Genomic DNA, 14,525 nt, shown 5'->3' with positions numbered 1-14,525 from the left:
AGATGAACATTTAACATGTATAAACAAAATAAAAATAAGATAATGTAAAAGAAAACTAAGGAATAATTAGAGCTGAAGAGATCAGTAAGAAAAATGTATTCTTTGTTGAGAGACTTAAGACTCTTTACATACAAAAATGTCAAATATCGTAACTGGCCTAGTGAAGGCCTTGTGACGTAAGGAAGTAAATTTTAACTTCCTGCAATTTAGAACAATGTAAATGCAATGTATATATGATGCATGTATGTGTGTGCATAGCATGTATGATTGTTTGATGTTCTACATATGCATAAAAATTTCTGACAAAAGAATGCGTGTGTGTATATGTGAGTAAACACACACACACACATTACTGTGCCTTAGTTGCAACATCTTTTTATATGTAATTAAAAAGACTAATATATCTGCTTAATAAGATCAATCATCAAGTTATCCTAACCCTGATACATTTGATGGAAGAACAACAAATATGGCTTCCGTGTCTGTGTTAGAATCCAGCATTGCAAGTGTCTGGCACTCATTAGCAAATATTTATTCAGAGATTATAACATCAATCAGCAGTAAAATGATGGCAACTGGAAGCTAGTCTTAGAATAGCACACACATCATGGTCTCTCCTATCGTTAGACAAAAGTTTATGCTTGCATAAACTCACTCTCTCCATTAAATTGACATTACCTGTACAGGTGCCACATGTCAGATGACAAGGTGATTGCAAAGCAACATGAAACAAAGTGTTTTGCTCAAGAACACAAGGCAACACCCAATCTGGGGATCAAAACCATGATCTCGTAATCATGAATGCAACACCATAATCACTAAGCCTTCATATATATGGTGGAGGGAGGGGTGCTAAACTTCTAAAGGAAACATTTTCTCATAATATTCAGTCTCCACATGCACACAGATGGTACTATACATTTCTCGTCTATGGTTACTGAATGGGGGAGCTTCTAATCTTTAATTTAACACATATACACAATATATGTATATATGCATATGCATACATATTCTATATATATATATATATATATATATATATATATATATATATATATATATAGGTGTGTGAATGATTGCCTGGAGTAAGGCTAAATTTAAATTGCTATCATCAAATAACCTGGAAAAAATAACAGGGTGGGGGTATATCAGAGAAAACGTAGTAAATTTGCTTTCTTTTGACAGTCATTTGTATGTTTTTAATTAGTGCATGTGTGTGTGCGTGGTGGAGGGACAGCATTTTATTTTGAACAATGACATGAGTTTCTAAAAAGTGACAACAATGAAGAAATATATACTTAGAGAAGATAAAAGAGACAGAAATTGTTGGCAAAGAAATGTTTTTACCAAAACTGGCTTTGTTCTGTCATCCACTGCTACTGCCTTTTATCTTTCTCTAAAATCCATTTTTGTTCCTTTTATTTTTTTGCAAAGATTTAAATATCAGACACTTGCTCAAAAAAAAAAAAAAACTCAATATTTTGAGATAAATTATTTCGCATAAAAATTTATTAAAAAATCAAATAAAGATTAAATGTCCTAGTGTACTAAACAGATTCAATAATTAATGAGTGTCATTTTCTAAGAATTTTAATTTTGTTAACACAAAAATAAGATTCAAAATTCTAAGTTTTTAGGAATTTCTCTTTATTTTTTTTTTTTGTAATATTTTTCCAAGAAATGCTGATTTCTCAACACATTTCTCTTAATGTCCAATTCCACTTGGAGGGAGAAGAGTTTTTTTTAAATGTATTTCATTTTTTAAGTGTATTTTTTTTTACTGATTTCATTGTTATTTTACGAAATACTGTTAGAACAGATCGCAGTACATTTTTTAAAAAATGTGTGTGCGTACATTATATATATATATATATATATATATACACACATATACATATATATAGTTAGTTATCTATGTTAGGCACCCCTATATTGTGCTTGCAGATGACAATCCCCTGCCTAACTTCAATACTTCTTGCAATAAAAAAAAAAACTAAAAAAAAAACATACCAATTACTATCTCCCACCCATGTTTTTGCCACTATTCCTGATTGCAAGTTCTAATCATTCTTCTTCTCAGTCTTGCTTTTGCCAGAGTCATCAGATGACTTGCTGCTGCTGATAGCGCGACGCATGGCATCCCACATTCCACCAAGGAATATCGCACAGAATAGGTTCTCAAATGGAACGAAAGGGTCATGGATTCCAAAGAGAAGTGAGGATAGTTTGAAGTAAACAAAGAAAATGACGACACCAAAGTAGATCACTGCATGTGGAGCTTCAATCACACTGGTTTTTTCCAGCACAAAAATTATTGATGCAATCAAGCAAGCTTTTGTGTATCTGAAATGCATGATAGAAACATAGTACATCAGTATTTATAGTAAAATATAAAGAATTTAACAATAATAATTATTGATGAACAATAAGTAAATTAATCCAAGCCAGAAGTTTGGACCATGAGTGTTCAATTGATTGATTGGTTAAATTACTTGTTCATTAATTAGTATGCCAGCATGGAAAACAGATGTTAAAAGATGATGTTAAAAGATTGAGCATTCCACAGGTATGTGCCCTCAATGTAAATTCTCAGGTAGTGGTTGTCCTTGCATATAGGCATGTTCCCTACATCTCTCTTCAGCTGAGTGATCCTAATCTTGTGGGCTTGTGGGTGCTGGTACCATGTGAAAAGCACCCATGCCAGTGCTGTGTAGTGTAAAAGCACCTAGTACACTCTGTGAAGTGGCTAGCATTAGGAAGGGCATCCAGCAGTAGAAACCATGCCAAAACAGACATGGAGCCCAGACAGCTCTTCAGCTGGTCAGCTCTTGTCAAACTGTCCAATTCACACCAGTATGGAAAATAGACATTAAACAAGGATGATGACAACACTGGACCTTCGAATCATAGGTATAAAATATCCAGCAGGCTTCCACACAGTTTCTGTCTACCCATTTTGATTCAAAACACAAGTCAACTTGAGGCTATAGAAAATGACACTTGCCAAGATGCCATGCAGTGGAACTGAACCTAACACCTTGTGATTGTGAAGCAGACTTATTAACCATTTGGCTACATTGCACCTACACAAGTTATTAGTAATGATGAAGAAAAAGCATTAAACAATCATATTTAACCCTTTCATTACCAACCCAGCTGAAACCGGCCCTGGCTCTGAGTGCAATTGTCTTGTTTTCATAAGTTTTGAATTAAAATCTTCCACCAAACCTTAGTCACAATTTATGTTCCTAACACTAGCTTAATGATAACTAAGTTATTTTACTAAATTCTTTGTTATATTCAAAGTAATTGAAAGAATCACAGAGCATCTCAAAAGAAATACAGTAACGAAAGGGTTAATTAAAAAACTCGCTGATGTATATGAAGAAAAGAAGTTTATGTTAGGGTATCATGAAGACAAATGTGATGCACAGAATGATATCTATTATTTTTTTCATTGAAGAAGATAGTGTAGAAATGACTCTCCTTGAAAATTTGGTTTCCATTATTTTGAAGTAAACCATTCCCATTTGATCAATACAAATGCAGACCATGAAAAACCTACCAGTTCCCTGCTACTATACTTAACTGAATGTTTCTTCTCCCTTCTTGTTGCTGCTGGTGAGTTAAGCACTCACCAAGTGAACACTGCACATTTAATATTCAGTTAAAGGTAATGTATTTACTTTGTCGCCAATATCCTTCGAAAAAAATTCACGAACACATTTCAGTTACTGAGCTAAATCAATGAGTAATGTTACTTCCACAGAGTTCTATGTTTACATAAAGGCAATGAAGGAAATTTTCTCCAAGAAAATTCCCTGTAAGCTACACCGCGAAAGGATTTGTCTTTTTTGATTATAGAAAGCTGACCTAGCTGATAACAGCTGCCTACTGTTTCAATTAAAAAAGTTAGCTGTAAGAAAGGAGATATTCAACTATAAAAAGAAAAAGCTTTCTTCAAAAATAAATATACAGATGCTCCAAACTTGTAACTGTAAATCATAGGTGCAAGCCTGGTTGTGTGATTTAGAAGTTTGCTTTCCAACCACATAGTTTCAGGTTCAGTCCCACTGCATGGTATCTTGATGTCTCCTACTGTAACCCTGGGCTGACCAAAGCTCATTGTGTATGTGTGTGTCCTTGTCTTGACATGGCATGAATGACACAGCATGATAGTTGTAAATAAGTGTCATACATGGAGCATCATTTGTTTTCAATCTTCCATAACATGTCCAATCATAGGGATATATTACCTTGCTTGGAAACAGATGAAGGTTGGTGAAAAGGGCATCTAGCTACAGAAAATCTGTTTCATCAAATTCTGTGAGCTATGCCATCATGGAAAAGTGGATATTAAAACAATGATGATGAATCTTGTAAAATAGACTTACTAAGAGATAACTGGAAACAAGTTAATCAACTGAGAGTCAAGAACAGCAGTTTCAACCAATGGGGAAGTTTATGGTTAATAGAAACGTAATAGCTGCATGACATAGCTAACTATGTAGTGTACTTGAGGAAGCAGATGAGTGTAAAGAGTGGAAAACTGATGGCCATAGAGAAGGAGAAACCGTGTTTGGAGAGATAAAAATAACAAAAGCTGAAATAAACATTAAATTGTAATCTCTGAATAATTGGTAATATAAGACATAGTTGTAATCTGTTTATAAGTATGGTTACATCAACCTATCCTGCTCTACATGTAAGTTAACAACACAAAAATACTCACAAAGAAGGCTGCAGAAACTCGTTGCTATTTGGGACCCAAATGCCACGGATAAACCTGTCAAATGATTTTAGGATTCCACTTCCAGCTCCTAAAAAATAGAAAGGGAAAAAAAACTTTTTTTACCTCAAAATGACACAGATTTGCGAATTTGTACAATATATCTGCCCTTGTAATACTACAGTAGGCATCCATCAAGGAGAAATTTTCACAAAAGTCGAGAAAGTCACCTCATCTAGGAAGCTTTTGAAACCATTACTGATGTGGTCAACTGTGGTTATTAATTTTATGATATACCAGTATTTAATTGATCTAACCATGAGGAGGTTAGGCTGCTAACTGAAAGGGTGATTATTCATATATCATAGTACAGCACACTGTCTTTGAGAAAGTAAAAACTGGTACCTTACAATACCAACAACTGTTGGCAGCAGGGGTCCTTGCGTAAAGGTGCAGAGCTGAGTTTAAATCCTCTTATAATGGAGTAATGGCTTCTAGCTATGAACCAGCAAAAACAAGCTTCAAAATACCCCATTTACTCTACAGGACATTCTTGACATAGATAAGTGCCAGTGGTGGAAAGTTCTGCTCAAATTTGGTTAAAGTAACAGTATTCTCTCACTCCCCAGACCAAACTCTATCCAATCAATACCACACATATTCCCCACTATTGCTATAGTGGTTAAATTACAATAAATGAAGGAATTCTTAACTAACACTGAAACCAATTATATCAAGAATGTTAATAAATAAACATTGCTTTTGATTGAGTAACCTGAATGCTAAAGTGTTTGGTCATTCCATTAAAGAAGTTGGGGGAGAAGAAAATTTACTGTTAAAAAGGTTAAGATCAAACCTAGTGACCCAGCACTAAGCTGTAATTTTTTCAAAGTACCACCCGTCATACTGTGTTTAGAAACCCAGATACTCAGTATTTCGCTATTCTAGTGATCAGTTATGAACTCTCAGTGTAGTTGTAGCTAGAAGAGTTCACTCTTTTATTCAACACTTATGGCCAGTGACAAGATACAAACAGATGACCACATATAAAGCCAATTTTATTCACTTTGCTTACTCATTCAGAGAGATTATGTGACTCCACCCACACCACTAAACACCATAGTATGTTCTGCATTAGCTACCTTACTAACATAGGCTTGACTAATGCCACCCACTCAACAATAATAAAGAATATATTTTCTCACCTTTCACAGTACCAATTATTACAATAAGTAGGTAGGCATGTGGGAAGAGTTTGGCTGTATAGGTGACACCATGGTAAACTTTGTGAGCTCTCTGAGTTTCCTTTAGAGTTCCAATGCACAGTTTGAATGGTAGAAATTTGACTAGCTTGTAAACTATGTCGAATGGTGAGTAAAATATCAAATACCTGAAATAGAAAAAAGTTGATAAATACACACACACATACATATTATAATCTTGTCAAGCAACACATATATTGAATAAAAAAAATTTAAAACATCTAAAAATTTACTTTTTCAGAGAGAAAAATTTCCTAGTCTATTAAATTTCCTTTCCTTGTTAGCAATTTTTAAGCTGAAGACAAACAAACCAGATGTATAGGCTTTTGATCTGGTATTGGAGTGCAACAGTTTAGCAATACAGGTGGTTCTATCCTTCGCTTTGCCACCTGTACTGGAAATTCTTCCATCTGGTTTTCTCAGCTTGAAGCCAATTTCGCAGCTAAAAAGATATTTTCCAATATGCACCAGTTTCACCTTTTAGTTTGAATTTCACCTCCTGTCCTAAGCAATGAAGTCAAAGATTTAATCACCAACCATTGACTCCATGTCTTACCAAAGTATGAAAGCAAAAATTTTAAGATGTATCTCTATGTCAAAACAGAAGAGGTTTCACTAACTTCTTTATAAGGAAGTTTAAGGAGATAAAAAAAAAACCTTCTCAACTATTAATAATGAAGGATTTGGTTGAAGACATAGATTGAGGAATATGTTATAAAAAGCCCCCTTTTTTTTTATATTTTGTGTCTCTATTCAAATGTGCAAGCCATTTTAATGGCTTAAGAGAGCAGAGTTCAATTACCCAGTTAGTGGAGATGGCAGATGGTATTATGGAAACTTATTCACCCACTTTTGTATCTTCAATATACTCTGAGTTGTCATGACTGATGATAAAATCCAAACTTTAACAGATTAGCTTGAGCAGTTGTGGTTTTCAAGATACCATATGGTTGGAGAATTTCTAGGTTTTATTACAGTCCTCAAGGAATGTTTTCATTGTGACCACATTTCTGGATGGACTAATCAGTTTGTCGCGTCTTTTTCTGGCCATGACACCATTTCAAAGCACCGTCTCCTAGTCAATACATGAGCAACTTGTAGCATATGGCCTGTCAAATTTTAGTGCAATTCATGAAAGTCAGCAGCTACCACCTTACAAGCTGTTAGCCATTCTTTTGGAAGAAAATTATTGGCTGCTTTTTATGTAAAGTATTTTAGACATTTCTTAAAAGAGTGAATTTTTATCATATACACTGACCATAAGCCATATACACCGACATATGCATTGTGTTCCTAGACTGATACTCTCCTAGAAATCTCAGGAACTTTGATTCTATTTTTCAATTTACTTTGGATATATGTTATTTTAAAGGTGCTGATAATTCTACAGCAGACAGCTTATCTCATGTTAATGCCTTGCATTCCACCAATGCTATTGACTTGCAACAGATTGCTATGGATGAAACAAAGACAATGAAAAATTATTCTAACTCTGGACATCAAAACCATCATCTTTAGATCTTTGTTTATTACCATTGCACTCTATTGACTCACTTATATGGTGTGAGGTTTTCTGCGCTCTCCATAGTTTATATCATTTGGGTATTATAGTAATGGCAAAATTAATTTCAAATAGACTGAAACCCAAAACTACATATTTGGGAAGCAAGTATAGTTTTAATAGCTTGCTAGGAAGTGACTTGAACTGAGATTATGTGTCGAAACTGAACAATTACATTGTTATAAAGTCATGTTAGCTATTAACCCTTTTGGTAACCAACCTGCTTGTGACTGCTCCCAGGTCTATGACATGAGCTACACTATAAATTGATCTAAATTAAAAACCTTCCATCAAAAATTTGTGTTAATTTATGCTCCAAACACTAGCTTAATAAAAGACAATTATTTCATTAAATTCTTCAATATTCTCAAAATTAATTGAAACAAAGCATTCAATCCTCAGAAAAGGAGAGATTGGTAAAAAAGCCAAACTCGTTATCTTCGGTTCAGTTTTTGTACTTATCCTCGTGTATGGTCACAAATGTTCAATAATGACTGAAGGCGTATAATCGCAAACACAGGTAGCTAAAATGGGGTTCCTCTGAAGCAACTCTAGAGTAATGTTATTCAACAGGGTGTATGGCTTGGAGATCAGGAAATCTCTCCAGGCTGAGCTGCTATCTTTCCACTAATACATACATGTGATTAGAATGTCACAGGAAAGAACTGCAAGATAAATTCTTCAAACCGAGCCAACCGGCAGGAGACCAAGGGATAAACGAAAAAGGAGGCAGTTGGATAATGACCATAGTCTAATCAGTTGGTTACATTGGGAATCCAGTTGGAAAGTGTAATGACAGTTGTTTCTGGTAGGACCCTATAGAGGAGGTACATGCAGACTCCACCCATACCCCAGCCCTCTCAGGAATAGTGGACGGAGAAGATGAATGGATGGAGGGATAAAGACAGCGTACTTCAACAGAAATATGGTAAGGAAAAGGTTGAACACATACAAATATCATTAGGTAATAACTTGTTTGTTTATATACTGTACTTCTGTGACCAAGACAATAATGCAATTTCCCTACAGTGGAATTGAGTTTGTAATCAGGCCACAGAAGTTTAAAATAACTTTCTGATACATTACAGTATAAGACACTATTAAAGAATAAAAGAAATTTAAGAGTTTTTAAGGTTTTATAATGAGAATACTTTACAATGATATAATTGAATCAATGTATAACGATTATTTGACTCAGACACAGTTCAAGACTATACACTACAACAGCAATTCAAAACCTTTTCTATGTCACACACTCCAAGAAAATGTTCAATTAATTTTCATAAACCACCAAAAGTATCACATTTGAAAATGAAAAAGTTGATTTTGTAATAACTATTTTGTTTTTTTAAATTCAACTGCATACTCTACAGTGAAATAATAAAGCTCTCTGTATGCTTAAAACAACAAAGGTATTTCTCAGAGTAATTTAATAATTCTATTCAGAAAAATGATTGAATGAAGTATATAGTTTCCCCACTCTGTCATACTCCATGAAATGCTACCTTGCACCTCCAGGTGATGTGAGCATGCCAGGACCTCTGTGGACTCATGCACCACATAAATAGTAGTGTACTACATTGTAAACTACAGAAGAGTACAGTCTTATGTATGCTGTAGCTTGACCATGTTATCAGAGCTAGAACTTCTGTGCTCACATCCTTACAGGCATGGATAACAAGCTCATAGGTGACAGAGACATAGATGGAGCAATGACATCAAAGACTGGACAGAGAGAATCTTGGTAGAACGTATGAATATAGCACAAGACCACTGTAGTATGTGGTGAGGAATGATGGTTGTGTTTGAGGCCCCTGACCCTCTATCAAGATGAACATAGTACTGTACTATATTGCATACAACACCACCAACTAGCATTGTACTACATCATACACTATAGAACAGTATCAAGTAATGATGTTACTCTCTATGTTGTACAGCAATGTATAATACCAAATGGTATGGTACTGCTTTAAGCTGCTAACATCAGCAAACATCAATACTGCTGCTGCTACCATCAACCTACCAACACTGACTCCACCACAACCACCACTAAGCTGTAGGAATGTGTTAGAGAGCAGCTACTAGTATAGTATTACCGAACACATATTGGAATGTAAAGGTATCAGATAACAAAGATGGTAGATGGGGGGGGGGCTTGCACACGTGTGTGTGTGTGTGTGTGTGTGTGTGGAGAGAAGAATAAGAGAAGAGGTATAAGAAGAGAAAGTAAAAAAGAGTAGAGGTGAGGTAGGGAACAGAGCAAGAGTGGGAGAGAGAAATAGTTGAACAAGGAACAGGATAGATAAACAGACTGACAGTAAGATTAAGATGTCAGAGAAGGTGACAGAGATCTAGGTACATTAGCGGGGGGGGGGGGATAAGAAGAAAGCTGCAGGGAACCGTTTGATTTAGTGTCATATAGAACCATGATCCACGTATTGGAAACAACTTGACCTAACTGACAATCACCATAAATACCAGAAAAAAAAATCTATCAACCCTTGGACATGGTAACCCAAATTAGATAACATTTAATATTAACAGAACAGAATACCTGAACAACTCTTACAAGTAAGTATTAACTATATCATCATTTTACATCTGCTTTCCATGCTGGCATGGGTTGGGTGGGTTATCACAGTGAGTCACATAACTACAGCCTCCAAAGTATCACTGCTCATACAAGTCATATGGCTTGGTTCTACAGCTGGAAGCCTTTGATGCCAACCATTTTACAGAATGTATTGCAGGCTTTTATTTTCTTGTGGTACCAACACTGAATAGCCCCCGGACAAGACAAGGGGAATCTCATAACCCCATTTTCTCTGTTCATACAGTTAACCACTATTGTGTAAACAGTAGGGTACAAAGACAACAGAAAGGTCAGAAATGGATATTTGTGAGGAAGAGAGAGAGAGAGAGAGACAGAGATCAATGATATCAGAAGGATCAGAAGAATGAGTGGGAAGATCAAAGGAAGAAGAGTATGATGGGAAGAAGGTAGGGATATGTAAGGGTGGTGTCAGGAGAATGATCAGCAAAAGTAGAGGGGCCAAAGGTAAAGGTGGGTGGGTGAAAAGAGCAAGTGTATGGTGGAAAAAGGCAAATTGATAAGATAAAGGTGATAGTGATGGGTGGCAATAGAGTAATAAATTTTAAGAGATAGATGTGTAATTATGTAACAGGCAAACCTGGTACAACCAGGTAGCAATATCATAGACACACAAGGTAAAATTGTGTAGCTATGTTACAACAGACAAACTAGATACAATCATGTAGCAATGTCACAAATATAGGTACAGGCACATGTAATGATATCAGAGGTACACTAGGTACAAGGATGTCACAGGCAAAGCACCCATATGTAGCAAGTCACAGACACTACGTACAACTGTGTAGCTATTTTACAACCACAAACTAAGCACAACCAAGAAACATGACAGACAGACCAGGTACAACCATATAGCAAGGTTGCCGATAGACTAAGCAATGCCACGAATACAGGTATAAACAATATTTGTGCAGAGTAGGTACAAAGTTACATAGTGATATTATAGGTAAAGTACCTACTAATGTGTAGTAGAACATCTCTTGCTTAATGAATACCTGTTGTGAGTTAACAATGCTACCCCTCCCCCCACTCCCATCACAGTTATGGTTTTTATCATAACTATGTGCTAAGTTCAAGTGTATTTCTCATAACTCACCCTCCCACCTATGTGCACATACACATACACACTACAAACAATGCCTTCAATTTCAACCAGCTGATTTCTTTGATTACTTGTTTTGTGATAACACTATATGGCAGAAGTCAGTGTTGTACAGAGGTGAATGGTAAATAATATGTGTGTGCGTGTGTATGTGTTGTACTCCCTCTGGGTTTTATTGTTAATATCTTATGTTTCAAGTAATCATAGATGAAATGGGTTCTTTTTGTTGTTGAAGCAATTGTTTACACAACTGGATGCTATTGTTACTACTAACCACACTCAACTGTGAAGCAGAAGAACCAGATTTTTGTCAGTCAGGGCAAACTGGAGTTTATAGAGGAACGTGCCAAGCTTAGAGAGCTAACTGAATGGCTGCTGTAAGTTTTGAACTCTAGAAAATGTGGTCAATAATCCAACATCTTAATTTCACACCCGTTACGTCTCTTAGAAATAGACAATATTTTTGTAGAAATAGAAAATATTTCAGGAGTCTGTAGGCCAGTGTTTTTTCTCTATTTGTCTATCAATTTAATAAATATCATCTTTTGTTCTTCTTTCTTTCTTTGTAATGTAGTTGTTGTTAGATCCAAGTCTGCCTAGAACAAGATGACCTATGATCACTATGTTCCAAGCATCTGTTCACCTTTTCAGGCCAATCTTCATTTCTGGCAGACTTTTTTAAAAAAAATTGCTGAATGTAAAGCAATAATAAAAGCTTTTCTAGTGGAAATTTCGCTAAAAATATTAATGCTTAAGGATGCTTGAATCATTCATAAAGCAGACATATCCAAACCAACTGCTTCAACAAGTTCTGTACAGATGAGATATTGCAGCAAAATAATTAACTGTTAGTTGATTTTTCTCTCCCAGAGATTCTAAGGATTTGGGAAAGGAAACACAAATGTAAAGTTAATATGCTGGTGCGAAGACTCCAGGATTTCCTGCCATACATTATTTTTTAATAGCTTGATATAGGAGAAAAGGGCTGTGCCCATAACCTTTCTAGTTCCTCACAGACCAGTAAGATCAAGACAGTGGTATAGTTAAGGGTCCTCAGTACCTTGGACCATGGCAATTTTTGCACTACCCCATCCCCACCACACTGTAACAAGAAGTTTTACATGCTTTCACAACCTGTGTCTGGGAGCACCTGCCCTTGTTACCATGACACTGAACTGAGGTTCTAGAACTTCATGTTGACAGCTGTAACATGATGGTAGACTTTAAACTGGTTTGCAGGTTTGTAACTTCTCAAATTCATTTTCAATTATTAATGAAACCTTATCAATAGAAATGTTTAACTTGACTAAGAATTGTTGTCAGAAACAATGGACTCAGTGTAGCTCTCTGTTAGTTATATTTAGCAGGATTTATTTTTTGTTGTGTTTGTTTTAGTTTGCTCTCAGTAAGATCAACATTCTTATAAGTTAAATTTTATTTATGTAAAAGTTTTAGAAATTTTTTTCTAGAACAACCAGTGTTGTTTGATGCTTAAATAACCTTGTTGGCTGCCCTTTTCATGATCCAGAGGAATGTAACAGTATATCTGGTGAAGACAAAAGTAGAAGCTACCAGAAATTGTAAGAACTAGAAGAGCCAAACTGAAACTGGGACCTTAGCTTGGATTTGCTAAGTTTATTTACATCTTATGTAACTTAACCCCACCATATACTAGTCTAAAATGCAGTCATACATCCCCAAATTTCACTAACACAGACAAACAGCTCTAGATCTTTTCCTATGCTCAGCTAATTCCTTTTTATGGTGTGTTAATGAACAGTAATATATGTGAAGGGTAGTTAGAAAAAGAGGTGGTTATGAATGAAGGTAGTTTTAGCTGCAGACAGGGTTGTGTGGATAAGAAATTCACTTCATAATCACATGTTTTCAAGTTCAGTTCCATTGCGTGACACCTTAAATAAATATTTACAATAGCCCCATGTCATCTAAAAGCCTTATGAGTGGATTTGAAAGAAAGGGGGGGAGGGAGAGAGAGAGAGAGTGTATGTGTGTGTTTTCCTTGTCTTGACAGTGTACGATTGTTGTGAATGAGAGTCACTGCCACACAAGGTGTTCTTTGTTTTCAATATTCCATAAAAATATCTCGTTAGGAAACAGGTGAGAGTTGGCAACAGAAAGGCATTTGGCTACAGAAAATCTGCCTCAACAAATTCTATTTGACCCATGCAAGCATGGAAAAGTAAACATTAAAACAATGATGATGTAGATATGTAAAACCGTCTTGTTAAGGAGGGATGGAAAATATAAATAGGAGGTTATGTTATAAGAAAAATAGAGAAGAGAAAGAATCAAAATTATAAAAGGGAAGCAGTGAGATTTTTAAAGATTGTTCCAACAAGCTACATGTAGTCCCTCTCTGACTCTAAATCATTACAGCTATACAGTAAAGACCTGACACCCCAACCACTGCTCACCACTCCACATGCTGCTGAGAAGTAAACAAAATTTCCATTTACCATACTGCTGTGGCTGTTAGAATATCTGTGTGGTTTTTAAATGGTATCAAGCAGGCTTCTCCAAGTAACAAGTTAGCAAGAATGCTCCCAGCGAAACAGGTCAGCATACAAGACAACCAACAGCATACAGGATGTTTGCGTGAGAAGGTATTGTCTGATTCTGAAACAAGAGTTTGAGAAAAAATACACATTATACTGAGATCAAAGAGGTATGCATAAAATTACATATACATACATACGTACATACATACATACATACAAACATTACACACACACTATGATGATTAATCTGGGATTTAAACAAAATGTAGATGCAAGCAATCACCTGTGAAGTTCGTTTTCCATATGTCCTTCAGATTTAACCCTTTCCAAACCTACCTGAGACTGCCTCTGGTTCCAAAACAAATTATCTGTTTTAAAGTGATCAAAATTAAAACCACACATCAAAATTATGTTACCTCATGTTCCAAACACTAGCTCAATAAGTACAGTTATTTTATTAATTTTGAAAATAATGAACACTTTAATTGAAACAAAGGTAGAGTATTTCAACAGAAATATGGCAAGGGATCAACCCTTTAGTTTTCAGATTATTCTGTCAGATGTAATGTTTATTCATTAACAAATTTTTGGAATTAATCATGCATTATCTTGTAATCTGGAGATTTTGATGATGTGGCTGTTTATTTTTAAAATGAAGTAGAGTAGGTGTGAAAGGCCTGATATGGCCAGTTTGTATATAAAATAGGTAAATTATTAGGGCCTGATATGTCTGGTTTA

The 14,525-nt window shown here is 35.4% G+C and overlaps 1 protein-coding gene and 1 long non-coding RNA gene across 2 annotated transcripts in view; one reads left to right on the top strand and one right to left on the bottom strand.

The window, feature by feature from the left end:
- Positions 1–1,269: 1,269 nt before the first annotated feature.
- LOC115214912 (trimeric intracellular cation channel type 1B.1) overlaps positions 1,270–14,525 on the bottom strand; it is a 44,763-nt gene continuing 31,507 nt past the window's right edge. The window contains exons 2-5 of the mRNA XM_029783971.2: positions 13,746–13,905; positions 5,935–6,119; positions 4,733–4,820; positions 1,270–2,343 (exon numbers count right to left, since the gene is read on the bottom strand). Coding sequence (XP_029639831.1) covers positions 2,061–2,343; positions 4,733–4,820; positions 5,935–6,119; positions 13,746–13,905 — 716 coding nt within the window. The 3' untranslated portion in view covers positions 1,270–2,060. The remainder of the gene's footprint in view (positions 2,344–4,732; positions 4,821–5,934; positions 6,120–13,745; positions 13,906–14,525) is intronic.
- Positions 9,753–13,827, top strand: LOC118764526. Its single transcript, XR_005000336.1, has 2 exons — positions 9,753–10,126; positions 13,666–13,827. It is a non-coding gene; the product is annotated as an uncharacterized LOC118764526 (long non-coding RNA).

The sequence above is a fragment of the Octopus sinensis genome, linkage group LG8, assembly GCF_006345805.1.
Source record: "Octopus sinensis linkage group LG8, ASM634580v1, whole genome shotgun sequence".
Taxonomy (NCBI): Eukaryota; Metazoa; Mollusca; class Cephalopoda; order Octopoda; family Octopodidae; genus Octopus; species Octopus sinensis.
Note: the sequence above shows the minus strand (reverse complement) of the source record. Positions and strands in the feature narration are given on the sequence as shown.